The following is a 26762-nucleotide window of genomic DNA, read 5'->3' as shown; positions in this document are numbered from 1 at the left end:
CTCAAGAGAAGATATTGGGTTCACTCATTTGGAACACTGTAACATACAGTGCATTAAGACCCAGGAAATCAGATAACAAGAGGATATGCATTTACGGTATTTATCTGACAATGGAAAGGTTATGATAAAATGTTTCCCCTTACTAAACACTCTTATCTAATGGGAAGCCGAAAAAATTAAAGGAAACTTATTATCTCTGTTTGGAATTAATAAATGTTAATACTCTGCAATGATGTTTTTCCCGGTAAGTTCAGCGGCTCGAAAAGGGCAATGGAAACTATGTTAGCCAACGTATTTCACAGGAGCTGCATGTCATACAGTACATATTCAAATATAATTATCTAAAGCAAGCAACTATTCAGCATTATGAAAGAAAGGAGATTTACCACAACAGTATTTATTCCCTCCATTTGTAAGCTACTGCAATGATGCATTTTTTTTCTTGTTTATTTATAACTTATGCAGTGGTGACTCTTCCTCTGGGTTCAAGCTTCTACTGAAGGTGAAATCATCACTGGTCCTATGTTTTGAGCTGTTGGGAGCTAACTGCGGTAAGCACATTAACATTCTTAGTGCCTTGCAATCTCAAATTCAACCAGCAGTTACCTGTTTTCGTCTGTTGAATGGAGACATTTGGCAGGGAGCAGTTGGTTAGTATCTGATCTAATTTGGGCGCAACATGGCAGCAAGAAAGAGGATTACATAAGAAATCACTCAATCCTCTTTCCCAGTATCTCCCAGAGAAATTAAAATTCAGAATTGTCCATGACCCCATTTGCATTGACCGCCCACCCTTCCTTTTTGATGGCTGAGGAGCCAGTAACATAATAAAGTTGCTCAAAGCTTTTCTAGTACCAATCATGCCGTCTTTATGGGAAAATGTTTGGAGGTTTGGAATGTTTGAAAAGGTTTAGAGCTTTCTTCCTGGTTCCGTAGGACGTCAAAATGTTACAAATAATTGCAATGGAATCAGAAAGTATTAAAAGACTTCACGAAAAGATTTGAGGATATTTATGATACCACAGTCTTTTGTTGGTGACATTTTGGTTCTAAGAATTGTATGAGTCAGGAGGCACATTTGCAATCATCGTGAGGCACGCGCACACACACACACACACACAAACATGCACGCGCACACAAACGTGCACACAAATCCTAAAGCCTCTGTCTTCCTCTTGGTCTTTCTTTCTGGTTGAACCACAGGACATACTGTGGGGGGGGGGAGAGAAAGACAGAAAAAAGGCAGCCACAAAACGGCTTTGAAACAGCTGTGTGCCATCTTTACCGATGATGAGGATAACTTTGGGCCGAGGCCTGGACGAGTCGAACACCTCGTATTCCTCGATCAGCTCGGCGGTCTCGGACAGGTCCGAGTCGCTCTCGATGGAGAACTGGTGGATGGGTGGCAGGCGGTCATACCGTCGGTACGGGAAATTTGGACTGTCTGGAAGCACTGCAACGACAACACAGACACAGAATTACTGGGAACAGCATGGTTTTTTGGTTAGTTTGGGCCTATTTTTTTCACACGGCAGTTAGCGAAAAGGACCAATGTTGGGCGAGCTGATCATAGACATCGTCTGGGGCCGGGCGGCGCTCAGCACGAAGGGCCAGAGCCTCAAAGGAAATCACCCTCTGAAAGGAGCAAATCCCATTTGGCACATCAAATATGAACCAAGGTCAATCTGAGGCACATCAAAAAGCCAGTCGGTTCAAGCTGGCATCAGAGCTGGCTCTGCGCATTCTGAACAAATATCCGGACGAGACAAAAGCATCTCTGTGCCCCCTGGGCGTGACATCCAGTGCCTTGGCTGCGAGTGGCATCTGGACGCGGCTGCAGTTTTGCCGTCAGAGCCCGAAAACAGACGAAGCAACTTTGCTTTGCAAATTTACGTCTGCCGGGCGCGGTTTCATGTTCCGGCTCCTTTGCATGATGTTGTCATAACTGCCGGCCCGACAGGCAAATGAACAAGAGCAGCAGTTAATTAATGGTTTTATCTCAATGGACTTCACATTAAGATTAGGTTGACACTCTGATAGCACGCTTGGACTTCTACAGGAAGCTTTTGGGATTTGTCCTTTCATATTGATGTCACCGGTTTACTGTATGAGACCTCATGTGGCGTATTCACCCTATGATGCTCCAGTAATAACATGTGGATGCGAATACTACATATCTCATTCACATTTTTCCTAAGCATGAGACTTCAGCATCAGACTCAGTGTTGCCATGGCAGGGTTTCTCATTGGCTTACCGTTTCTGAAGAAGGACCTTCGGGATTGGCCTCCGTTGAGGGGGGGCAGGGATTTCTTGTCCTGGCCCACAAAGGTGTCCCATCTGACCTTGTCGGTACCCCCAAGTTCCCTCACCTTCTTCAGACAGCTCTCCAAATAATCTACCGGGTCATCCGGCCGGTAATACATCAAACCTGTTAACAGGCTCTGTAAAAGCAGTGTGTTTAGGCTTGGATTAAACCAAATAAATGCATGTTACATAATAAATATAATGACATTAACATTACAAAAATAACATGTATTTGTACAGCAACTTCCAGCCAATGAAAAATAAGTAGAAACAATCTTTGAATGATCTTAAACTTAACAGTATTTTTGGTGCTCACTTGAGCTTCAAAATACAGAATTAGTACTGCATCGCCATCCTAATTACAATGTGCATGTAGGACTTTGCTAAGGTGAATGTATGGTGTCGGTCATTCGATTCACATTTGCATTAAATAATAAAAGCACAGCCTCTCATCCCAAATAACTTAGAAAAGAATTTCCAATATGAATACTTTACAGACATTCTTACAGAATTCTGTCTACTTAAGAATTCTATTTAATTGATCTAGTTGAATGACGGTTGTTAAACCCAATAATTCTTGGAGGAATTACTCTTGTAAAACTGACCTAACACAGTCTGTTTACTCTCTTGAAGGAAATCTGCTGAGAGCCCTCTGCCATACTTTCCTGTTCAGCAATGGCTGTAATCCTTCTTATTACATAAACTGTATTCTCAATGGCACCATTTATGAGACGAATTATGGTTTTACTTTCAATTACTTTTACTTTTATACATACTGTCCTTTTTCTCATGGCAGTAAAATAACTTGTAACTTCCTTCTCATAGCGACAACCTTCCGTGCCAAGAATATTCACTGCATTCCTGGATGCATTGTGCTTGTTGACCCTGAAGTGTAGTCTAACAATGTGTTCCCCAAGGATAAAAACATCCTCCACCCATTAAGAAAACATTTCATGAGTCCAAAAAAAGGTATTGCTTCTCAAAGCACAAAAGAATGGAAGGACCCAGCAGGCAAAGATGATATGATTATGAGTTATTATTAATTTACATGATGGTTAAGTAATAGTAGTGGCAATGTGCTTGATTACTGCATTTAGAAGTTTCTGCGCTCTTTCACAGATTGTACTATATATTGTATTTGACTAATGATATATGGCCAGTGTGTATAATATATATAAGTTATAATAAGCTATTATTGGTTAAAACATTTAAAAAATAATTATTACTAATTAAAGCTACAACTGATCTCAAACTGCACTGCGTGAAAGGATGGGTTTCTTCAACTTGCTATTTCATTAGCATTTGTTAATTATTTGACATACTGTTCGTAGATCCATAGGCCTAAATAGGTTAGAACGTCGTTGAGGTTTCAAATGCTGCAATATTTCACATCTACATAATCCAACATAATCCAAATAAGGCACTTCACTTAGGCACAAGGCACCTCATCCGGGAACACACTTAGATGAATAGCAGTCTCATATATGACTTGGAGCTGATATAGAGGTTTGACCCATTAGAGCTCATTTCCATAAGGTTTTAAAGAAAATTAACTTGACAAAAGACCTGAAGTGAGTGAATGTTTTCCACGTTACAACAGTCCTTCATTTTCCCTTGCTGCCATTAATTGCGAAAGATTATCATCAACGTTTTACCATTAACCTCCTCTAGGCTGTGTATCAGACTCCTTTGAGAATAATGGTCGCTGAATCTGAAAATCCGTCATGTTCATAATTATGACAATGAACAAGTAATCTAAATTACAGTCAATATCAGTTTACTTAAATTTGTCATATAAGGAATCCAACGCTGCCCAATCTAGTTACCTCAACGTTCTAGGATTCAAACGATATATTGATCTCTTATTAATGGTCTCCATCTCGATTCCCCTGATATGCAGCAGCCTACTCTAACAACACTCATTATCAATTGATCACGCATGCCAATAAATGATTTTTTTACACATAAAAATAAACGCCTATTATAACAAGGTAATTTATTCAGCCTGATATTAAACTAAGACCTCAAGGTAAAGTATATTAATAATAATGTAGTATATTATGATCAATCTAAAATAGGTTGTTGAAAAAGATATGCCAGCCAAGAGATTCTTAAACCATTTGATTCGTCTATTAATAGAAAATTTCTTCCATCATCAAAATATCGCTGATTGTACATGGTATGTAAGTGAACGGTTTCTTAGAAACTAATGTCAAATGTGCCGAAGATCAACGGCACGACAACAGAGGTTTGCCACAATGTTCCGTAAGAATGAAAGTAGCCTTCCTTTTAAAACGTGCAGCGCAATTTATAGCACAGGTAGATTTCTTACCTCAAAGAGCTGAGGTATCTCTCTCCTTGCGAGATATTCCTTGGCATCGCTGGTATTCATCCCTCTGGCAATTGGAGAAATATTTGTGTCCCTATATTAAATAATGCGCTGTTGTTTCCTGCAGAATGTCGCTGTAGGCTGGAACTGTTAAAGGAACGCCAACTCCGCGCGCTGCCGATTCGAACCTCAGAGCATTTTCCCGGGGGGGTGGAAAACTGAGATGGCAAAAGGCAATCCTCTCTTTAAGGACCCGTGTCGTTCATTGGTTTCGCTGTGACATGCCGCGTTTCATTCAGTCCCTCAGTTCACGCGTGGCAAGGTACGCTCACAGGACCGACAGAAACGTCGTGTCTGTGGTAGTGGAGATACACTGACTGAAGAACTGCCTAGAGTAAATGAAGAAACGGTTAAATGATCTGCGTAGATTGCAAGCTACTGTGTTCTGTAAACTGCAGCAAGCACTCTGTCGTTTAAATTCACCAGTGTAAACACAGATTAGACATGATGTCTATGTATCGCAGTATTAACACATGCATGGAGTTTTATTTATAAACCGTAAACGAATATTTATAAAATATGCCTCCAAACCTATTTTATCGTTTAATCAAATTTCTTGAAATTTGTTTTTCTTTTACAGTATTTGTAACCACCTTTCCTCTACACGTTGCTTTGCTTAAAACGCACATAACGCTATTAAACTGTAGCATCGTGAATGACATAGCTCACATACCTTTGTTATTCAAATATAAATGTCATACAAATGAACATGTATACATTTTTTAAAAAACAAACTGCTGAAACAAAAGTAAAATGAATTTACATGAACTACTTGTCTTTTGAAAGTCCAAGTATATATAAACATTCTAGTGTATTTAATTAAAGATTAAAACGGACATTTTCCTAATCACTAAATATACAACCGATTCAGCGGATTGCATATCTACCTCGTGTAGATCTTATAAACTACCCTCACTTTAAAAACTCTTTACTGCCCCCTGCTGGTCAAACCTGATAAGCAGAACACCACCACAAACCATGCCAATGACAACATTCTTGCGGGCGCACCATAAAAAGCAACAAATATGTATAAAGATGGGAAATAAGGAATGCATCTAACATCAGGGAATACTCAAAAATATAAATAATTATCCAATATGACCTGTGCAATAACAGACTGATAAAAAGTTTACAAAAGTAGTTGTCAGGATATGTATCTGGACCCATAAATCTCGGACACATCCAGCATATGCCAGCTGGTAGAAATAAGAACAAGAATAAAGACACAGAAAGACATCAGAATTCATCAGAAAATATCCCTTGTACTGTAAAATCGGAATGGTTTATTATAATCCAAGCTACCTTTAAAAATATATCATAGTAGGATACCTTTATAGTTCTTCAAATCGCAATTAAAATAATTGAGGTGTCCGGGATAGCAAAGTTTCCCAACTCAGTGAGCTCAACTAAAGTATGAGGCCAAAGAGGTCCCGTGATTGAGAGTGACCTCCTTATAGCCTTGTATGATTTGGGATTATATATCGCTATCTTGCTTCGGACAAGACTGTTTGATAATTCACAGGTGCCGTCGGTTAAAAGGAGGTACTATGCTGAGTCTGTTATTGTTATAATTTTTTGAAAGAGTTAATCGAATCGTTTGTGCCCACTGCGAGCGCAGCCTTACGCTGACACCTCGCCTAAAAGTGCCTTTTGGATAGGTGTAGCGTGTAATATCGCCCTGTCTCGACACTCGGTCCCAGCTGTGCGCTGGGTTATGTGTTACGCGGACTTCATTGTGAGGAACACAGGAAGAGCTGTCGCTTCCTGGTTGGGGCTGTCTCTCAGAAAGATGGCTACCTGCGGTAGTCACTGTCACTTGTACCTGAAAATATTTGCCTTACTTTGCCTTCACCTCTTACCAGTGGCAAGTAACTATGTTGAGGTAATTTACATCATGTGAATCTAAAGATTTCTGTGATTCACGCAGCAGCCAAATCGCGCTGTTTATTTGAACGTTGCAAGGTCGTTAGCTGGTTCTTGCCACAGATAGCTAGGTGGCTAGTTAGCCCTGTAGGCTGCAAGCTGATGAGGTGAGGTTGCTAACTGGCTTCATTGTTTTCAACGAGACGACGGGGTTTTTGGCTTTTCATTTAATTTCTACTCTGAAAGGCGGTTCAGAAATTAACCCTCTAATGCTGGTGCGTTTGTGTTGGACGGATTGCATCAAATGGCTTGCACCAGAAACCAAAGGGCTAACTTCTTGAATGAAATGTAAATGTAAAAGTCTGTTCTACGAGACCACTTCAAGTAGCACTGTTGCTAGCTAGCTAGCTTCCTGTCTATAAATCACAGCATCCTTTTGACGTTTTACGGTATTTATTTTTCTAGCTTGCTGAGCGAGCAACTAGCTATCTTGATGGCCAAGCAAATCTGCAATAGATTTGAATAGCTAACTAGCTACTTAGCCGCACAGATATCCTGAACCCTGTAGATTTGTTAACCGGCTAGACATTAGATGTACGTGACGAAGACTTTGCCTCAATGCTCTCGTTGTGTTTCCTCGTTAGGCAAGAGCCAGCCAGCTCTTTAGCAGTGGGCATACCAATAACTGGGCCGTTTTGGTGAGTACTCGCTTCCTGGAAAGTCTGGGGTTCGGGCGTTTAGCAGTTCACGAGGGTGTTAAAACACAATGGCTTACCTTTATGATCACATAGCACGGTGTAAGTAATTAGTTTGCACTTTCTGGAGTGTGCAGATATTATGCACAGTATGTGACCATGAAATGTAGATGTACAACGTTATAAATAGTCTTACTATGCTGGGTCTCACCAGAACAAACCTCTTAAACTGTTCTTTTTCTCACTGTCATTAAAGTCTTATGTGATGTCATATAATACAGTTAACCTCTGTGTTGTGTCAGGCTCACAATCCCTTAATCTTCATATTAGACTCAGTGATAATCTGTATTCACTCTTCTGTGTTTTGGTTTTAACTTGTGTGAGACTGATTTGCATGTTGATTGTATTTACATTTTAACAGGTAATATACTGTTTGTAGACTATGTTCTTAATCATTTTTACCCCTAGGTTTAAGTGTCATTGTGATTTGCCATTTATTGTGTGATGCGTTCTGAGAAAATGTGTCTCAGCCATATTTCAGAGATTATTATATTTCGACACTTTCACAATTACACATTGAAAACCCTTTCAGATGTTTAATGGTGCCATTCTTCTCATTCGTCTTCATTGGTCCCTTCCCCCTAGGTGTGTACCTCAAGGTTCTGGTTTAATTACCGGCACGTGGCCAACACTCTCTCGGTGTATCGGAGCGTGAAGCGGCTAGGAATTCCGGACAGGTAATTGTATACAGCACCTGGTTTGGGGGCCCCCTGTCCTGGATTTGATCTGTCCTCACTTTTAATTATGTAATCAGATGAACTATGAGGCCTCAGGATTGCAGGAAATCAGAGGCTGGAATCTGAGAGTCTTTTGCACACAGGTGTATTGTTGAGCAAGAAATAAAATAATACATTACATTACATTCATTTAGCAGATGCTCTTATCCAGGGTGACTTCGAGCACAAAAGAACAGAAGTGTTTCCATTCAACTTGAATGAGCAACAGTGTCAGACCAGGCTAACAACATACCCAGACCAAAACACTATTCAAACCCTACCACAAATTAACTAGCACAGCCTGACTAGACAGTCTAGAAGGAAGCCAAGTACACACACTATCATACATCACATTCACTAGATTACAGAATCCAAAACATATTCCAACACTATACTTACAAAAACAGCAAGTAATACAAGTACCAGGTGTTAGGGGGTGGGGATTGAGGTGGATAATATAATAATGACTATACTACTAATAACCTGACAATCTCAATCTCAATCAGTCAATAAATCAGCTTTTAATTGGTATTTGTGCTGTTTCCAGTCAGTGTTTTACAGTGCAGTGTTTGCAGACAAAATCAGTGACATGGACAGTACCTCAGTGGGACTGATTTGGAATAACTCTAGAGATATTCCCTGACTACATGCAAAGGGCAATCAGCGTATTGCTATAAGTACATGAAATAAAGACATGTTGCATGAATGTGAGTCATAAAGTGAGTCAGTCCACCGTGCTACCACTAATACTAATATAATAATTCTTACTGATTTTATAAATGCTATCATTAGTGTAATGTATATATTATTATCTCAGCTAACAATTTGAATTGTCAATTCATAATATTCAGGTTTATATTTGATAGCTCTATTCTTGCAGCCATGCAGTCATTGCATTGCAAGTGATGTTAACTGGCTGTGATTTTCTCCAACCTCACGTAACGTTACATATAATTTTTTCAGTGTAGCACCACTAGCAGCATGCACCTAGACTCCCTCGCTGGGGGAGGAACTCTTGACAAAGGATGTTGGTGTGACATTTTTCTTCCCAGTGGCTCTTTCTCACCATCATAAGCTTCCAATTATCCCCCACTACCCAAGTGTAACACAAGCTCAAGAAGGTGAAAGATATGAAATCAATATCACATTTTGATGAATTTATTTTGAACGGTCAGGACAATCCCCTTAAGAACCCCCACCTAGCGCAAGTGTGTTCTTCTGACAATCTCAAGGTCACTGCAGTGTTCCTCTCCAGGAGGATAAGATTGAGTCTTCTGTATCTGTGGACCTGTTACTCTTATGTCTACTTTTAATTTTCAGTTTCAAGCTAAATTCTGGCTTTACACGGACATAAATTCCTGTTTCAAATGCAGTGGTCCAGGGGTGGGTAAAATAGATTTATGGGTCCATTTTTAGGCCAGTCTGTATGGTTGACACTGTCTCATAATCTAGACTCTTAACAGTGTCATTCCACTTTTACTCTCAGCCCTGCAAGGTTTTTTTTTTTTTTTTTTTTTAAACCTTTTTTAATGTGGAAAGGTATTGTAAATTCTAGAGTGTGGGTTGTAGTGGCCGCTGTCTGTTATCTTGACAGGTTATGTAAGCACATTTTGTTTTTGCTGGTGGGTTGCTTTTAAAATGTGACTGCAACAGCATGCCTACAGTGATGTCTGTCTGTACTGTCCTGAATATGAATCCGTTTTGCCTCCCAGTCATATTGTGCTGATGCTGGCAGACGATATGGCCTGTAACCATAGAAACCCCAAGCCAGCCACTGTCTTCAGCCACAAGAACATGGAGCTGAATGTGTATGGGGACGATGTGGAGGTGGATTACCGGGGATACGAGGTGAGGATACACTGGGACTGTGAAGAACAGCAGAGTTTGATGTGTCAGGATGTGCTCGAACTGTCATCTCGTTAAAGAACACCTTAGATATGCTCTTTTAAATCTGCATTCAGTCAGAGTATATTCTGTCATAGAATGAAAGAACAGCAAATATTTCACAGCTGTAATATGTAATTGAATTGATACATATTCTGTGGTGATGTCTTTATCAGTCACCTGTCCCTCATACAACATACCTCTTTGCTTATGTTAAACTCAGTCTGGAGACTTTTAGATGGGGGTTGAACTCTGTCCTCGTGCTGTGTTCCAGGTTACCGTGGAGAATTTCCTTCGTGTTCTGACTGGGAGGTTGCCTCCGAGTACCCCTCGGTCAAAACGATTGCTGTCCGACGACCGCAGCAACATCCTGATTTATTTGACCGGTAGGCTCTCGGGTTCCAGTGCTCAGTGTTAAAAGTGGCAGAGTGAGGGAAAATTTGTGGCTTGTTTCAGTGTTGCTTTCCTACCGCGACTCATTTCTCTGCTCTCTCAACCCCCTGCCCCCCCACCCCCCCGCCCCCCGTGGCCTCTCCCACTGGTTCATCGAAATATCACTTCACAGGTCACGGGGGGAACGGCTTCCTGAAGTTCCAGGATTCTGAGGAAATAAGCAACGTGGAGCTGGCGGACGCCTTTGAACAGATGTGGCAGAAGAGAAGGTGAGTGGCTGCCAAACGGGCACCTTTTTCCCCTGTATGCTCTGTCCGTACTCTCTGTGTATGAATTTTGATTTGAACTGCTGACTGCAGCGGAACAGGAAATGGATGTGGAAAGTAATACGGAGCGACACCTCGTCATCCATTTTTCAGCGGGTCCTCTCCTCAGAGGCACGGTGCTTTGCATGTACAACAGCCTTTCAGTCACTCAGCCGCTGTGAATTCTGGGTAAAATCCTTTGCATAGAAGCTTTTGTCCGGGCGTTTTCTGGGGACAGTAAATGTGAATGGCTACTCTGAAAGGAGCTGCCAGCTGGAAGAGAAGAGAGAGTCGGGCTGCGCAGGGAAGCGTGGGAGGGTGACAGATGTACCTGGCTCCACCAGCTCTTTCAGCAGGCGTTGGTGCCTTGCTATATCCCACATTTGCAAGCAGCTGATGGCAGAACAGGTGCAAAAGGTGACATCGTGTCCTGGGTGCCACAGCATATTTTTTGTTGTTTATGCAGACCTCTATACATGTGTGTAACACGGAAAATGTTTTATTGGACATTTCTAAATCTTCCTTTGAAAGGAAATTGAAGTGATTCAGTGCTTGCTACTTTCAGCTTATCACTTTACCGAGAATCCTTTGCAAACATCCCTTGCAATTCAGATTTCCCAGAAACTTAATTTCAAGATTCTATTAGATATACAACACATTAAATAATTGTTGCTAATTAGGTAGTAATTAATTAGTTGATTATAAGTGGTGCTAATTAAATAAATCATTAAGCAGGTCACAGCTGCAGGCCTCTTTGCATCAGTGTAATCATTCCCCTGAACTTGGAAGATAGAGCCGATTGCTCCATGTGTAATACTTGTAGTTATTGTCTGACTCAAGAATTCAACCAGTTTTACTGTAGTGGTGTGAGGGAACAACAAAGCAGCTTTATCCAGTGAGAGAAGTTTCCGGGTCTCTCTCATCAGTCTTCACATGCCACATGGCCTGTTCCATTTCCTCTCCCAGGGTGGTATCCATGTCAACGGACACAAGGGGTTCTTGCCACTTCGGTGTTCTGTGCCTCGCTGGGGTCCCATGTTGCAGGGTGGTGTTGCCTCTGATGTGAGATTAGAGTGTGTGACAGTCACAGACCTCGGTACAGAAACCCATTAAAACCTCCGTCCGTGGTGAAAGCTGTGGCCGTGGATGTGCCATTGTCTCTGGCAGTCGGCACACTGACACACTCCAAATGCCACTTATTGGATTGTGTGGGTCCCTCACACCACAGAAGCCGTACTCTGTCTACTTTTTAAACTCCCTTCAAGGGCAGTCGCACAGGCCTTTGCAGTCTGGAGTGCTGTCCTTTCTCAGCGTAACTTTAAATTGTTGTCCTTGTCTATTCAAACCTTTCAACCAAACTCATTTGTCTTGACGATTAATGAATCAAAAGAGACTTGCAATATTGTTTGATGTTTTTCTTTCGCTGTATAAGCCGAATTGATGAAATAAATGCATCTCCAAATTTAATTCATTCATTTCCAGCTGAATGAAAAATGTATTATTAAAATGACATTTCAGTCAAAATGGGAGAAATTGCATCTCAAACCTCAACTGACTAATCCAGTCCAAGTACAAGCCACCATGGCTTAAACCGGCATGAGCAAACAGTAATTCTTTGGAAGTAATTTTGTCCGAACAGATGTTGATAATCAGATTACACATTTGATGGACAACCACAAGAGGCCTGTTTTGGCATAATGACTGAAGCATAAAGCTTAATGGTTTGTCAGAGAACCATTTCCTGCTTTTAGAACAAGGGGATATCTGTTATGTCTCTATTGGCATAAGCACAAGCTCTTATGAGAAGCCTGCCCAATTAAATTGGGCCTAAGGCCTGCCCGGTATCTAATTGCTTGTTTTTAAATTGGCTTGTAATACTTTTGGGATCCCATGGTATCCAATTAGTGAGAGAAGTAGATGAGTATTACAGTTGACTAGCATTCCCTTTATTGTGTGTAAATGTTTTTTTTGAATATTTATGGCTGTCTTTGAATGAAGCAGCTCACAATATCAAGCTGATGTGATTGAGATCCTGCTGGTTGAGCTGACTGCATCAGTGCTGCCTTCAGAAGCTTTTTCCATTGTGTATGTGCATCTTTCACCTCATTTGTCTTCAGCATCAGCATAGATTGTTCACATTTCACATACAGGATCGGACAAGAGCTGTTGGTGGGCTTTGTCTTGTTTTTAATTTTGTTAATGAAAAAGCAATTCACATTCAATTCCCTCTCAGAGGTTTGGGAAAATTAGGCCATCTCAGTTGCCATGGTGACATCCGCTTGTGAAGGAGGCCACTTTTCTCTCACGGAGTGTTCTTATTGGCCGGAGGAGGTGGGGAGCGGGGAGAGAAGTCTGACACCCCGGTGTTTCTCCGCAGGTACAACGAGCTGCTCTTCATCATCGACACCTGCCAGGGGGCCTCAATGTACGAGAGGTTCTACTCCCCCAACCTGATGGCCCTAGCCAGCAGCCAAGTGGGAGAAGACTCCCTCTCAGTGAGTCACTCACGGCAACTGGCTCATTCATAAAGCAGTGACATCATCTTGAGTTTACTATGGGCTCTTTAGATGAGAGTCAAATTTCAGACGATGTCATCTTACAACCACAGTATGGCTACCTGCTTAGCACAGCACTTCAGAGCATGTTCATTTTTGCATTGCGCTATAGATGAGGCACATATTGATTCACATTAGGTGCAACAGCATGCTGTTGGTCATGCTCACCTCTTGCAAATGCTGCGTCCTGGGATTGTGGGATTCACGTTACTTTTTTATGTTTGTGTGTGCATCTGTGTGTAGGCCTACTGTGACACCATTTGATATCTCTTCAAATATGGCCGCACTGACACTTAAATGTATTATGAAATATAATATGACCCCACACTGCACAATTAGTTTTAAATTATTGTCTACACATAATTTACCAGATGAACACACACTGACTGTGAGTGGATATGATTTATCACAGAGATCTCTAAGTAAGCTTTGTTAAATCCACAGCACCAGCCTGACCTGGCCATCGGAGTTCATCTGATGGACAGGTACACCTTTTACCTGCTGGAGTTCCTAGAGGACATCCACCCTGCAAGCCAGTCCAACATGAATGATCTGGTGAGAGTCTGTCCAGCATGCATGCTTTCACCAGCACTGCAAGGGCAACTGCGAATGTTTTACTGAAATGCTGAACACAGGGAAAGTTAGTTGGGCATAACAAGACAGTTCATTTTGCTGGTCTAATTGTTGTGCATGATTGTCCTAACAACTGCTTTCCTTAGATCAAAATAACTTAATACTCTGTTTACATGGATTTAAATTTTAATGGCATGAAAAAATCAGAGCACAGCTGTAGGCACCCTTGAACAAATTATTAATAAAATGCGTAAATCCTTACAAAAAAGTATTATTATTCAACACTTTCATGGATAGTATGTGTTCTTTTAAAGAGCCATCTACTGTGAATTCACTGTGTTTCGATAGATTGTGCCTTGTTGGTTGGTCCTGTACTTCAGTCAGAGTGGCATTGACCAATTTGTCATAATGTGCTAAAATCTAAAATGGATATGAGAACTCCCAACTGCAGTGAAAAAATTTATCAGCTCTTTCTGGAAATACTTTGGATATCACATATTTGGTGGCATTTAGGTATCAGCAGCCAGTGTGGTGTCATGCAGCCCAAAACCCAGGTATAAACATTTGACCTTATTCTTGCATTAGTTACTGACTGAGTCCTGCCCAAAGGGAAGTGCTTTGATGCAGTGGGTCTGGTCCAATTTGGCTTACTTTTCTTGTGTACAAGGAGAGCTCAGCTACTTAGAGACCCAAGTCATGGAGAACAGAATTAAGTTTTGTGTTTGATCATGTTAGCCCCTAAATTTAAACCCGGTACTGCAATAAACGACTGCTATACCCTACAGAGGTACTGATTTTCTAAGCTGTCTTTTACCAACCTGATGACAGCTTTTCTGCTGCTTTGTATTTGCCCTGGTTTCTTCCACCAGCTCCTTCAGATTTGCTTCAGATCCTGTTCAGATCTGTGGTCTGCATTCTTTTACTAACTAGACTCCATCCTGTACTCATGAGTCACCAGTAAAAGGAGTGAGTGGCCAGCAAGTTGGCATCTGACGTCTCTTTCCGAAGGCCTCAGTTATAGTCTGTCTTTATAGGTGGTTGCTTGTAAGGAGGGAAACGGGAAACCGGTAACCAAGCGCTCAAAGGGACAGTGTAAACATGGCCTTAATACAACCGCTCTCTGCTTTTATTAAAAAAAAAAAAAAACAACACATACAAGTTTTTTAGAGGTCTTCCTTCGAAAGTGAGAGGAAGCCACGTCTTATGAAGGAAGTGAGGCAGATAGCTGATTGTGGGTACACATCAGGGCGTAACAGTAGACTCATTTGGCAGCCATACACACAGCACGACAAATAACATAAAGAAGAGCACTATTGGTTAGCTACGCAACAGAAATGTGCTAAAGGTAGATACTACGACACAGGATCCTAGTGTTTTTTAACAAAAGACATACAGCAAAAAATGAAAAAGTATACCAGTTAAATCTGAACTGAGTATAAAAACATAGTGAGAAATTTGTAAACAGTTAATCAAAATAGCACAGTAAGATGGGAATGAAATAAAACATGACTGGGCTATCACTCAAACCCCTTGGAGAGGTCATTCCTGATGTGCTGATCCGTTTGGCTTCCTGCTGCAGTGGAACTTTGTCATTTTACAGTCTCTTTACTTTTTACTTTGTGGTCAGTCCGCCTATGGCAAGGTACTTAACCCACAGTTGCCTCAGTAAATATCCGGCTGTATAAATGGATAACATTGTAAAGAACTGTAACCTATGTAAGTCGCTTAGCGTCTGCTAAATGAATAAATGTAAATGTCTAGAGCTTATCTCACCAGTGCTAAGCTTGGGCTAGGTACAGTGTTCAGTAATATGTGTGCGCATCTGTTTTTGAATATGGACAACAAAAAAGTAGAAGTTTGTCTTTGTAACATAATTATGTTGATTTCCTTTCTTTGTAATAACGGGTGACATTTCTTGGCATCAATCTTCTGATGCATTTAATAGGAAGTTTTCCATAGGATTAATCATTAGCATAGCTCAATTGAGATTAGAACCACAAGATTTTTTTTTTTTTTTTTTTACTGTCAAACACAATCTGTTAGTTTCAGAAGTGGGATTGATGTCATTGTGAGGAGGACGGACTCCATCTTGTTAAGGCGTAATAAGGACATTCTTTGCTGTAAGATCTGCACAGTGTTACTCTTTCTGAGCACATGGCCAATGTCAGAAAAGTGGGCAGCTGTCCCTTAAAGTAAACATAGAAAAAATATTGTCAGTGTTTGCAAAGAGACGTATTCATCAATAAAATATGCTGTAGGCTGTAAGTGGGGAGAATTATTTTTAGAACTGAACCTATCTTTTTTTATTAATGCCATTGATTTACAACTAGTCTTCTAATGGATCTTTTCATATGGTCAGACCAGAGTCCAATAAGCAACAGGCACAGAAGTCTCTCAGCGATGGGCAACATTTTGAACAGTTTGAAACCGCATCAAGTCTTGCCTCAGAAAGTTTCAGTACGTTGTTAAAAAAATAATTTGTTGTGCTAATTGCTAGCTGGCAGAGAGTGACTGAGATAATTTGCCTGGGCTTTTGGGACGACGTACGGCTTTAGAAGACTGCCTGAAGGTTCAAAGAGCTTCTGTTTATGCTGAAGCAAAATGGGATTTCACCCCCCCCCCCCATCGCCCCCCGCCCCCACAGAGAATTCGCTTCCCTGCCCCTTCACACAGCCCTGGCTGCAGTGATGCTCTCTCTTGCTCAGCTAAGATGAAAGTTGGGACCTGCTGGCCACCTTTGGAAGAGCACTTGAAAAAGAGCCAGTAATCCTCTCGGAGACTCAGGGCATTTCAAAGAGACAGAGGGGCTTTTGGCTCCAGACTCACTGTTTTATTTCCATCCTATTAATCTACTAGTGGAGGAGCAGTAGCCAGGGGCCTTTCCAAGGCCCTGGGCCATCATGAGATTAGGATTCCACCTCAGATGTGTTCAATTCCCATCACAGCTGACTGTCGACTGGCTCAGGCCTGACTGGGTCAGATTAATTGGTATTATTTTGGTGAGTGTTGAGTTTTTCAGAGATGTGCTTTTCCACATTGATTGTGTGGGATTAGTGTTGATATTATGGATTGCCTTCTTCGGTAGGCGAGGTTTGATCCAGTCCCCCCGTCGTAATCTTCTTGGGTTCGTTTGAGGGGAGAGAGATACTCAGATGAAATGTTATTTGTCTTTGAAAAATCTTCAAGGATTTTCAATTTTCTTTTACCATTGTCCAGGACGGCTGCTTTCCCCATGATGGTTTCCTTGAAATTGGATATTTTTATATCAGAGGGTGTTGGCAGTAAGAGCAAGGATGTGAATAACTAACAAGTCAAAAAGCGAAAGCTTAGAGTAAGGAATGATTCAACCACATGGCTGCCTTCAGTGGTAACTGTAACTTTACAGTGAATGACTGTCATTTAATGACTACAAGGGGGTGGAATATATAGAGCTTCATTATTGGTTTCAGGGAAACTCATTCCCTTCCAAATGTGTCAAAAGTTTGCTCAAATCATTTGTGTGCAGTTAAACTTTTTGAAATCCCAAAACGTACATTATTTTTTGAGAACAAATGAATTCCCCAGGACTATTCTGTTCTACAAAGGTTCTGTAGATCACCTTTCTATTGTCATTTAACTTGAATATCTTAATTGGAGCTTTAAAGATTTTTGTTAAAAACTCCAGTATTTCAAATAACATACTTAGTTTGCCATACCCCGCATATTCCACCTAAGTACCCTTTAAATATACATTACATTTACACTTATTAATGCTTTACATGTCCACCTAAGAGCTGTCCTTGGATTTAGTCCCCCCCCCCTCAAAGAAACACCCCAGGTGCCTTTTAACTAAAATGAACTGCATTATTATGCATATGGTATGTTTTGATTTGTATCAACGAGCTATCCAGACTGAATGTATAAATTGATTTTTTTTTTAATTTGGGCTTTGGATATTTTTGTCCTTGGAAGACAAAGAATACATTTCAGGGTTGAACTGTGTAGCGTGCAGGGCAGTCTGAAATGAACATTTTTGATTCATCTGTGTGAGAGAACAGATTATCGCTCTGTTTGGACAAAATGAAACACCTTTTCAGAGTCTGTTGCCTTGACATGGTTTCAAAACTCAGTATATAGCAAGTGTTGACAGAGTAATTTTAAAGGAGATAGAAACAGAATCACCCTCAGCATTTAAATGCTAAACATGTATCTATCCTTTCACTGAAGATGTAATCTATCCTTGTCATATGTTCTTTGCACATTATGACAAGAAGGCATGAACCCAAAACCCATTGTTGTGGCTTTTTGATCTATGAACCCTATCTACCTTCAACCAGGACGGATGTTGGGCATTATGGGTAATTTGTGGCTCACAGCTGGTCAGTGGCATTGAATGCTGCCTCAGTTTCTGTGTCTGTGTGTGTGTGTGTCACAGTTTAAGGTCTGTCCAAAGAGTCAATGTGTGTCTACTCCTGGCCACCGTACCGACCTGTTCCAGAGGGACCCTGGCAGCGTCCTCATCACTGACTTCTTTGGCAGCGTCCGCAAAGTGGAGATCACCACAGAGACCATCAATCTGACCTCACCCATTGTGCAGCAGGAGGACAAGTAAGTCTACCCATAATGCTCTTCTGTGAGAGAGGTAGAATGATAGGACTGCAGTGCATGCTGGTTGTCTCAGCCCTCTCCAGAACATATATGCTGTTTTGTAGTCTTACAGCCTACGTTTTGAACTTCATCTTTCTTTAATCACTCTGATAGTGGTGGCATTCCTGCTCAAAGTCAACAAAACTCGTTTGGTATCAGCTGTGACAGGTCTGGTAAAGTGGTTGTTCGATCACCGCACAGTACACAGTGACACAGACCGTCCTTAAAAAAATTGTTTTATATTGGAGTGTACATGTGAAACTTTGTTCTTTATATGTTCACATTAGTAGGCAAGCCTTCTAAAGTGTCCATAAAGTGTTCATTCTGCATAATCATTGACTCAGTTTGGTGAGAAATTTGATGTTGTGCTGTAGTGTACCAGTGTTAATATGTACTGCTAATTAAATTAACAGACACAATAAGACGCTTGGGAACCCCACTGCAGCAAAACTAGCATGCACTGCTGCCCTCTAGCAAATGTTTAACACTCCCACTGTAAGGGAATGGTTGGAAAAAGACAGTCTTAATTGGCCTGTTTTCAGGCCATGTTTAGAAATCAGCATAGTGGCCTACCACTATAGAAAAAGAGTTGTGAAAATGTACAAGGCCTAACACATTAGAAGCCCTGATGGCATTTGATAAAAGCTCTAATGGGGATATTGATTTGTTAATGTGGTTGTAACCAACAGTGCTAATAATGTACAAGGTTACTGTGTGGTACAGTTGAAGTCCACCTTCTGTAAAAATGAGGCAGCGGGCTAATTATAATATTGCGCAACCAAGGAGAGGAATAAATTATTAACTGTGTATGTATTAATCATTTATTACCCCTTGGGGGGGTTGGCAGCAGTGTGTTTGCATGGACTTAAAAGTAGATGTCCTTATTAATCTATGTCTGTCCAAGCACTGTATAAGATTGTGGCCCCATTACGGAACTCGGCGACCTTGCTTCAAAGTATTCTGTATAATCATCATTTTTCGTTTTATCACGTTCGTGAGAGAATTTGACTTTTTACGGAGGCTGTAATGCTAGCAGAAGTGGTAATTACAGCTATAAGTTAAATCTTTTAGTTTCTGCGTGTTTGAGAATTTTCCTCGTAGTCTGCGCTCTTTGGTTCCTTTCAATTCCGTGATGAAGAAGCATTCCTAAGTTGCCCTTAACCCTAACACAGGCTGGATTTATAGAGCCTAACTAAAAGGATGATGGCCCTGCTGTGGACAGAAGTGCAGGGACAAGGGGCCCTTTTTTGGTCAGAACTGCCTGTGGTGTCTACAGTCAGTGTCATGCTATTCTCATTCAGCTGACGTCAGTCACTTGTATATTTGTCAATGTATGTATTATTATTGTTGCTCTCTCTCTTGCTTTTTACACAATGGTCATGTATAACTGAATATTACAGCTTTTTAAAATGTACAGTCAAAGCTGCTTGGATATATGAACATATCCATATATATGAATCACTATGGAGCTGGCTGTAATCCGTAGCCATTAAAAATGTTAATTTGTTTTGGTTTCCAACTTGTAGTTTGTTACGTTGACAGTACTTGCTGTCTCGTACAGAAGGGTATTTTTGGCACTCTTTTTATCTGGCGTCTCTCCCCTTAGCATTTAATTTCATGCAAACATAAAATGTGCCACGTAAAATTAAGAGGAAGCCAGAGCTCTTTTTTATGACTGCAAACAGAGCCAATGCACATTTGACTTCTACATTGCCTGTTAGAAAGTGGCTACTAGTCTGTTGGTTTTCTGTATTAGTGTGCGACACATCACAGAGTAACCAATGTGTAGTACATTCAGTGCACATGTATGTACTTGTACACGTGTACAACATACATACAGGGTTTCATAGATAGGGGAGGAGTTTGACTCCGAACATCGCACATATATGTACATATACATGTGTACAGCCAATATATACAATGTATAAAATTTGAATACACTAGCTAAAGCGTGGATTTCTATGACTTGTCCTGGAGGGTTACAGTCCATCAGGGTGTCTGCCACTTCAGCCAGAGACACTCATAGAACAGAGGGGATGAGCTCAATCAGTTTAACTTAGGTGGCGAATGGCTGACCCCAGTGGGCTGTGCACTTTTGGGGAGACTGAAACCTTGCAGACATTGCAGCTGTCCGTCATAAGGGTGGAGAACCCTAGATAAATTCAACAAACTGCACAGGTTGCGTGTGTGATGGAGTCCACCACTAGATGGCACTAGCGCGTCTTGTATGGATCTTGATTGCCGCCAGTATGTTGCCGTTTTCCACGTTGCTGGTGTTTTTCATCAGACATTCACCTACTTATCCATCAGGAGGGAATGCTCACTTTTTCTGTATACTTAACCACATCGGCATCAATTTGTGAGAGAAATCGAAAACAAAAAAATAAATAAATAAAGCAGCGCACGGACCTTCCACTGGGTCTCTTCCCAAGCTTAACCATGAGTTCAAGGCTGTACCTGTTCAATCTGAATATAAAGGTCATGAAAATAACAAGAAAGGTTTGCTTGGTAGCCCCTGCAGCTTGATAAAGTCAGCATGTAAATATCAGCGTAAGGACTGCCTACATCACCTGAAAAAAGATGCTCCTCTACAGATAGTCTGTGTGCGTTTGAAATCCACTTGAAAACGAATAAACAACAAAATTTTATTCAGATTGGGCACATACAAATCAATGGAAAAGAAACCACCAAAAGACAGTTGTGTAGCACTGACTGACTTTATAATCCAATTTATCCCATTTCTTTGAGAAAGTGCCTTTCTGGATTAATTGACAGTGGCATGGAGTATTGTTTATGGAACAGGCTGCAGATTTGATGATACGACATTGCCACGCGCCGTGTTATTAAACCCAGGTAGTTACAGTGAAAACTCCAGCGACGGTACGCAGGTGAGAAAAATTACAGCTCGATCCGTGTAAGCTGTCCTGTGTAAGAACGCTAGCTATGAAAATAAATAATGTAACATACTAATCAGATAATCAGAGTTGGGTTACAACTAATTAGCATCTCAAATTAGATTTTAGTTGCATTGTACAGCTCTGGCCTCGGGGCATGAGTGATAATGAACAAGACGCTTTCATTGTCTGGCCCCTCCTTCCTCCTCCCTGTTCTACCGACTATAACTGAATAATTCAGACACAATGCATGATATTCAAAGTGTCAAATTGGGCAGCGGAAACAAAAAGCTACAATATTACGGAACAAGCTGTTTGTGAGCTCGGATTTAACACGCACACGCTTCAAGCCTTTGTCCTTCCTCCGGTGGAGAAAAAAAAAAAATTTAATATGCTGTTTAATTCTGCAGCTGGTTGAATGTGATCATGATATTGACATGCTGTGAGTGATTCTCAGTGCTTCCCCGCCCCTTGTTGGGAGAAAGTGCTGATGTGCCAGTTTCCAGCCCTGAGTGAGGGGCTTGCTGGCATTCTGCAGCACTAGACGAGAACGCATTACCGTGCTTATTTATGCATGTGTGTTTGTAAGCGCACTAAAAATGACAGAGCTCTCCCTCTCTCTCTTTTTACCTCCCTCTTACGTGAGGGTGAGACAAGATTGAATTTACGCTCTAGTGTCCCCTTATCCTCTCCTGTTGCTCTGTGCTTTCTGCGTGACCATTGTATGAGCACAGCGCACATGATTCTTTTTTTTTCCAGGGTTTTTCACGCTGTGGTCAAAATATGAAAGGTTATTTTGGAGTGCTTTTTTCCCCCCACGCAAATAACAGTAATAGTCTTTGGACATAATGTTTTTTTTTCCTGGAAATCACATAAGAACCTCTCAAAAAATATTCTGTGTGATAATTAATCGTGCATTTTTACTTTTGACGCAGATCAATTTCTGACTAGCTTTTTTTTGATTGAATTTAAAAAAAAAAATTATTTTGCAGTCTAAATTGTTTTCATGTATATGTCATGTCGTATTTTACTGTCAGTGATATTTGTCTTGTCCTCCAAAAGCATATTTGGCAGTGTAGTCGTTTCGGGTGATGCTGGTGTGTTCAGTAGATGGCCAGCGACTACATAAATCTTTTTGTAACAGCGATTGTCTTTGATTAATAATTGACCTTACATCTCCGCTAATGCGTCCTAGCAGTGTGATTTATGAGTTATGTTTTCCTTCAAAGGGTGGAACGATGCTGTTTTGGGGGGAGGGGGGAGGCGGGAGGCGGGAGGAGGGGGCAGAGACAGAGCAGCATTGTCTTGTGCGTTTCAAGATGAAAAAGAACAAATTGACATTTACACACCTTCAGATGTGTCCGGCTCCCTCTGCGGTTTTAAGAGACGCATTCTGCGTCTCAGCAGTTTATCAGAAGTGGTGGCTCTGGAGCCAGACTGAGGCTCATTACGGCGCTCTGTGTGTAGGGTGGGGGAAGCATGCGCAGGCCACACCGAACACGCCCGTCCATCAGCTGCGTGACCGAGGGCAGCCAGCACACTGCAGGCTCACTGCTCCTTCCACCTCTGAAGTGGGTGGCAGTGTAGCAGTGGCAGTGTAACGTAGTGGTGTGGAGCTGGGCTTGTAAACGTAAGGTTGCTGGTTTGATTCCCTGCCGGGGCACTGCTGCTGTTGTACCCTTGGGCAAGGTACTTAACCTCAGATTGCCTCAGTAAATACCCAGCTGTGTAAATGGACGGCATGTAAAAATTCTAGGCTGTGTAAGTCGCTCTGGATAAGAGTATCTGCTAAATGCCAGTAATGTAATGTACTGAAGTGACACATATAGAAAAGGGAGTATGAGATTGAGAGGTGATTATTAGTAGCGTTATTATGGTAATCGTGATTATTATTATTGCTGCTTTATTTTTTGTTGTCGTTTACCAGACACCTTTATCCAGATGACCGCAAGAAGAGGTGTGTAAGTGTGAGTTAGAGAGTGTGTACGCTAATAGCGTTATGATGATAATTATGTGTATTATTATTAATTTATTCAGTTTGTCATTTTTTGTTTAACAGAACCCTTTTTTTCAGCCAAACCATATAATCTATGAAACTAATTACGCGCAGGCAGCTTGATGTATTTAAGGTCACGACGGCCCTGGTCTCAGCTATTCACTACATTCTGTGTGTTGTCCCAGCAGCAGTTGTGTGAGTGTATAAGGACAGGCGTGCTGTACTGTACTGTACATTGAGAGAGAGAGGACCGCTTGTGTTTCCACAAAGAGCCTGAGAGGGGGTAGGATCTAGCTGTCCGTACCGGTTAGCCTCAAACACGCGTGCGAGTCTCAGAGCGAAGCCTTTGTCTTTCTTCTTTATGTGCATTTGTGTATCGAGGAGGAGTTGACCTCAGAACATTTTGTGTTCCAATTAGATTGTTTGTGTTCGTAATTTAATCTGTACAAACGGTTAGAAAAAGCTGAACCGCTGAAACGTGATTTGATTAAACATACTGCGGCTTTAATTTAACCGGCAGATCAGTGAGTGTTCAGACGAGCTGAGGACTGGACATTAAAATGCTGTCTTCCTCACTTGCCCACCTTAAAATTTATGCTGCATTCTGCAGTTTACCTGTAGCTCAGTGCTTAATTCCAGGATATGGTAGTATTTTTAGCAGCATGGCTAGGCATACATTAGGTAAATTGCGTTTCACTGCCCTACATGGAGGTGATTTTAACAGACTTCCCCCTTTCATAAAAGGTAAGCTTAAACAGTTTAATGAGCTAGCTGTAATACAGGCCCACTTAATGGATCTTTTGGAGTGAAGACACAGAATGTGATATGATTGAGTAGCCAATGAAAGCCTCTGTATAGAGATGAGAAAACATTATTGTAAAAATGTTTCCCTTTACAGTTTATTAAAAAGGATATATAAAGTTCCAAATGCTTTTTCTATTTTACGTAAGTGTTTGACTTTGCCTTGTGTGTTTTTGGGATTGACTCTGTTCTTCCACAGGGCTAAGGGAGTGTAAGCTTCATATGTGCAATGTGTCACGCGTTAATTTGCAGTGTTAACTTCTCACTGCATAATGTATATGAACATAACGTGTTGGCCACTTAATTAACAAAAAAAAAACATACTTGTCTCAGTGGACCACTGTGCCCTTTTCTGGACTGTCCAGCCCCAACGCCAGGCAACACAAGCCTTGTACAAGTCAGAAAAGCAGAGAGCGTGCTGGTATGCTTTTGGCATACTTTGTGACCAGGAGAGTGACAGTCTGCTACATGTGGTTAAGGGAGTGTGTGCTCCGGTGGCCAGGAATCAGTTGGCTGTGCAGTTCCTTCCTGTTACGTCTGAAATGCAAGAGTGACCTGCTGGCAGAACACCACCCTGTCCCGTGGACAGGGAGGGGTGTGGGGGGGTGGTGAGGGCGGTTTCCTAAAAATCACTGCTTATTCAAGGAACTTCACTGACGACAAGGGCGAGTTTACAGATTGCTTTTTGTAATCCACACATCCAAGGGAATATTCAGAGAAAATCTGTTCTTTGGTATACCAGGTGTTCAGTGTATACCAAGTGTTAGCGTGGTGTTTTGTTTTCTCACTGCAGAGTATTTCCACCAGCAAAAGGCAGGTTTGTGTCCTCAGTAAAGGTAGAGAATTCAATGAGAAGTGCAGCTAGAATTAAGCTACCAAGATACTGTACTTAAACTCACTCCCATTGGATTTTCAGATGGCTCAATCAATCAATACATTAAATTTTATTTAATAAAGCACTTTTATTTAATGTGGCACCATTAACAAGGGAACTGTCACTGAGTACTCCAAAGAGTGCATTTAATACAAACAGTGAAAGCTATATTGGGTGTAACATGAAAAGCGCAGCAGTGATATTCTGTAAATCAAAGAGGTCACCTTGAGCAGTCGTATTTGAAACAGTGAGATGTTTTTCAACTATAATACAGAATGCTGGTTTGTGGACAGAGAGGGGTATCATATATAAGGGTTTTTGTTTCTGAGAGGATGAAAGTCCACAAAAAACACAGATGCCAAATAGGAAAAAAAATCACCTTGGTAACTTAATTGTAACCATGTATAGGTGTCTAAAAGTGAATCAGCTTTTTTGCAAGATCATAGAATTTAGCTATCAAGCTGTAAAAAGAAGTCAAAGTTACATCAGACATGCACACAGTGCACAGCACTATCAGATATTAACAGCTCAGATTATCATTATTAGCTGGAGTTATCAGAGGCCAAAAGTTCTGGAGTAGAAGAGGGTGTCTTTGCTGATTGGGGGTTGACGTGGTCCTTGAAAACCCTTGGGAACTTTTTAATTCAGGAAAGTCATGCAGAAGTCAGAGAACATGGCCTCATATCTCACTGTCGTGGAAATCTGCCCAAATCTAAAAAAGGTAAAGTTCATGTATACTTGCATTCTTTTATAGCAAGTGTAACGCTTTGCTGCCAAAAGCACCCACAAGTGTGCATCTGTGCGGACGTAACATCCCTCAAAAATCATTCTCTCCGCATTGGCATTCTCAAAGTACTTCAGTATCACAGAAGTTTGACTTGGCCTATTTCAGCAATAAATAAACTGCAATCATGTATCCTTAAGACATTGTTGAAAAATATAAATGTAATTTGAATGAGAACACTGAATTGAGGTCTCCTGAGCACGTCTAGCAGTAAAACAGGTGTGATCACCTATGTGACAATGCGCCCAGGCGACCTGCAGGAAACTCGGTAAACTGCAAAACGGAGCACGCTGCCAGGAGGTAAGGTTTTTGAGAAGAGAAGTAGTAGCTGGGATTTAGTGTAGATGTGTCTCTGATTCCCACACAAGGTAAGGCAAGTCATTCCACACCTTGAGGTCTGAAGGAAGGAAATGAAGGAAATGCTGTCATAGATAATAAGGCAATGTAATAATCCAGCCTTGCAGAAAGACAGCAATAGGCAGGTTTTCTGTATCTTTTAAAGATGGAAAGTACTGTAGTGTACTATTTCTACTTCTAATACAGTGTTTGGATATCTATTCATGTAACATTTCAGAGAGAAAGAGATCAGATCTGATGTTATACCAACATCTCTAACGTTGCTTCTGGAGTTATGGTAAAGGTGTACCCATGCAAAACGAACAGATGTCACAGAGCCACCAGGAACCTCTGCTGTGTCAGAAGTTAGTGACTGAAGTCATGCGGTTTCTCATATTGTTAAGGTGTGTTGTACGTGATGTCAGGGGTGTTCTGAGTTCTCCCTAGTTTCAGTGAGTAGTTGCGTCAAGTATCATTTGCACAGTGGTGCATACAGCCGCTGTGTCCTCTGAATTAGCCCACTTCTCCGAGGGGTAATGTGAATTAGCCTGTCTCTCCAAGGCTAAGGTGAATTTCTGTACCTCTCCAAGGGGTAACGCGAATTAGCCTACTTCTTCAGGGAGTAACATGAATTAGCCTGCCTCTCCAAGGGGTCACATTAATTCCCTGCCTCTCCAAGGAGCAGCGTGAATTGGCCTACCTCTCGAAGGGGT

At 41.3% G+C, this 26762-nt stretch overlaps 2 protein-coding genes across 2 annotated transcripts in view; one reads left to right on the top strand and one right to left on the bottom strand.

The window, feature by feature from the left end:
* Nucleotides 1-5055, bottom strand: part of ak5 (adenylate kinase 5) — a 68247-nt gene extending 63192 nt beyond the window's left edge. The window contains exons 1-3 of the mRNA XM_036554663.1: nt 4638-5055; nt 2256-2442; nt 1286-1453 (exon numbers count right to left, since the gene is read on the bottom strand). Of these exons, the coding sequence (XP_036410556.1) occupies nt 1286-1453; nt 2256-2442; nt 4638-4697 (415 nt within the window). The 5' untranslated portion in view covers nt 4698-5055. The remainder of the gene's footprint in view (nt 1-1285; nt 1454-2255; nt 2443-4637) is intronic.
* A 1418-nt stretch (nt 5056-6473) lies between these two features.
* Nucleotides 6474-26762, top strand: part of pigk (phosphatidylinositol glycan anchor biosynthesis, class K) — a 32136-nt gene continuing 11847 nt past the window's right edge. Inside the window, exons 1-9 of the mRNA XM_036554475.1 lie at nt 6474-6576; nt 7202-7255; nt 7898-7989; nt 9741-9876; nt 10187-10298; nt 10478-10574; nt 12988-13105; nt 13610-13720; nt 18153-18325. Coding sequence (XP_036410368.1) covers nt 6484-6576; nt 7202-7255; nt 7898-7989; nt 9741-9876; nt 10187-10298; nt 10478-10574; nt 12988-13105; nt 13610-13720; nt 18153-18325 — 986 coding nt within the window. The 5' untranslated portion in view covers nt 6474-6483. The remainder of the gene's footprint in view (nt 6577-7201; nt 7256-7897; nt 7990-9740; nt 9877-10186; nt 10299-10477; nt 10575-12987; nt 13106-13609; nt 13721-18152; nt 18326-26762) is intronic.

The sequence above is a fragment of the Megalops cyprinoides genome, chromosome 20 (assembly GCF_013368585.1).
Source record: "Megalops cyprinoides isolate fMegCyp1 chromosome 20, fMegCyp1.pri, whole genome shotgun sequence".
In the NCBI taxonomy this organism is placed as follows: Eukaryota; Metazoa; Chordata; class Actinopteri; order Elopiformes; family Megalopidae; genus Megalops; species Megalops cyprinoides.
This window is presented reverse-complemented; position numbering and strand designations above follow the sequence as displayed.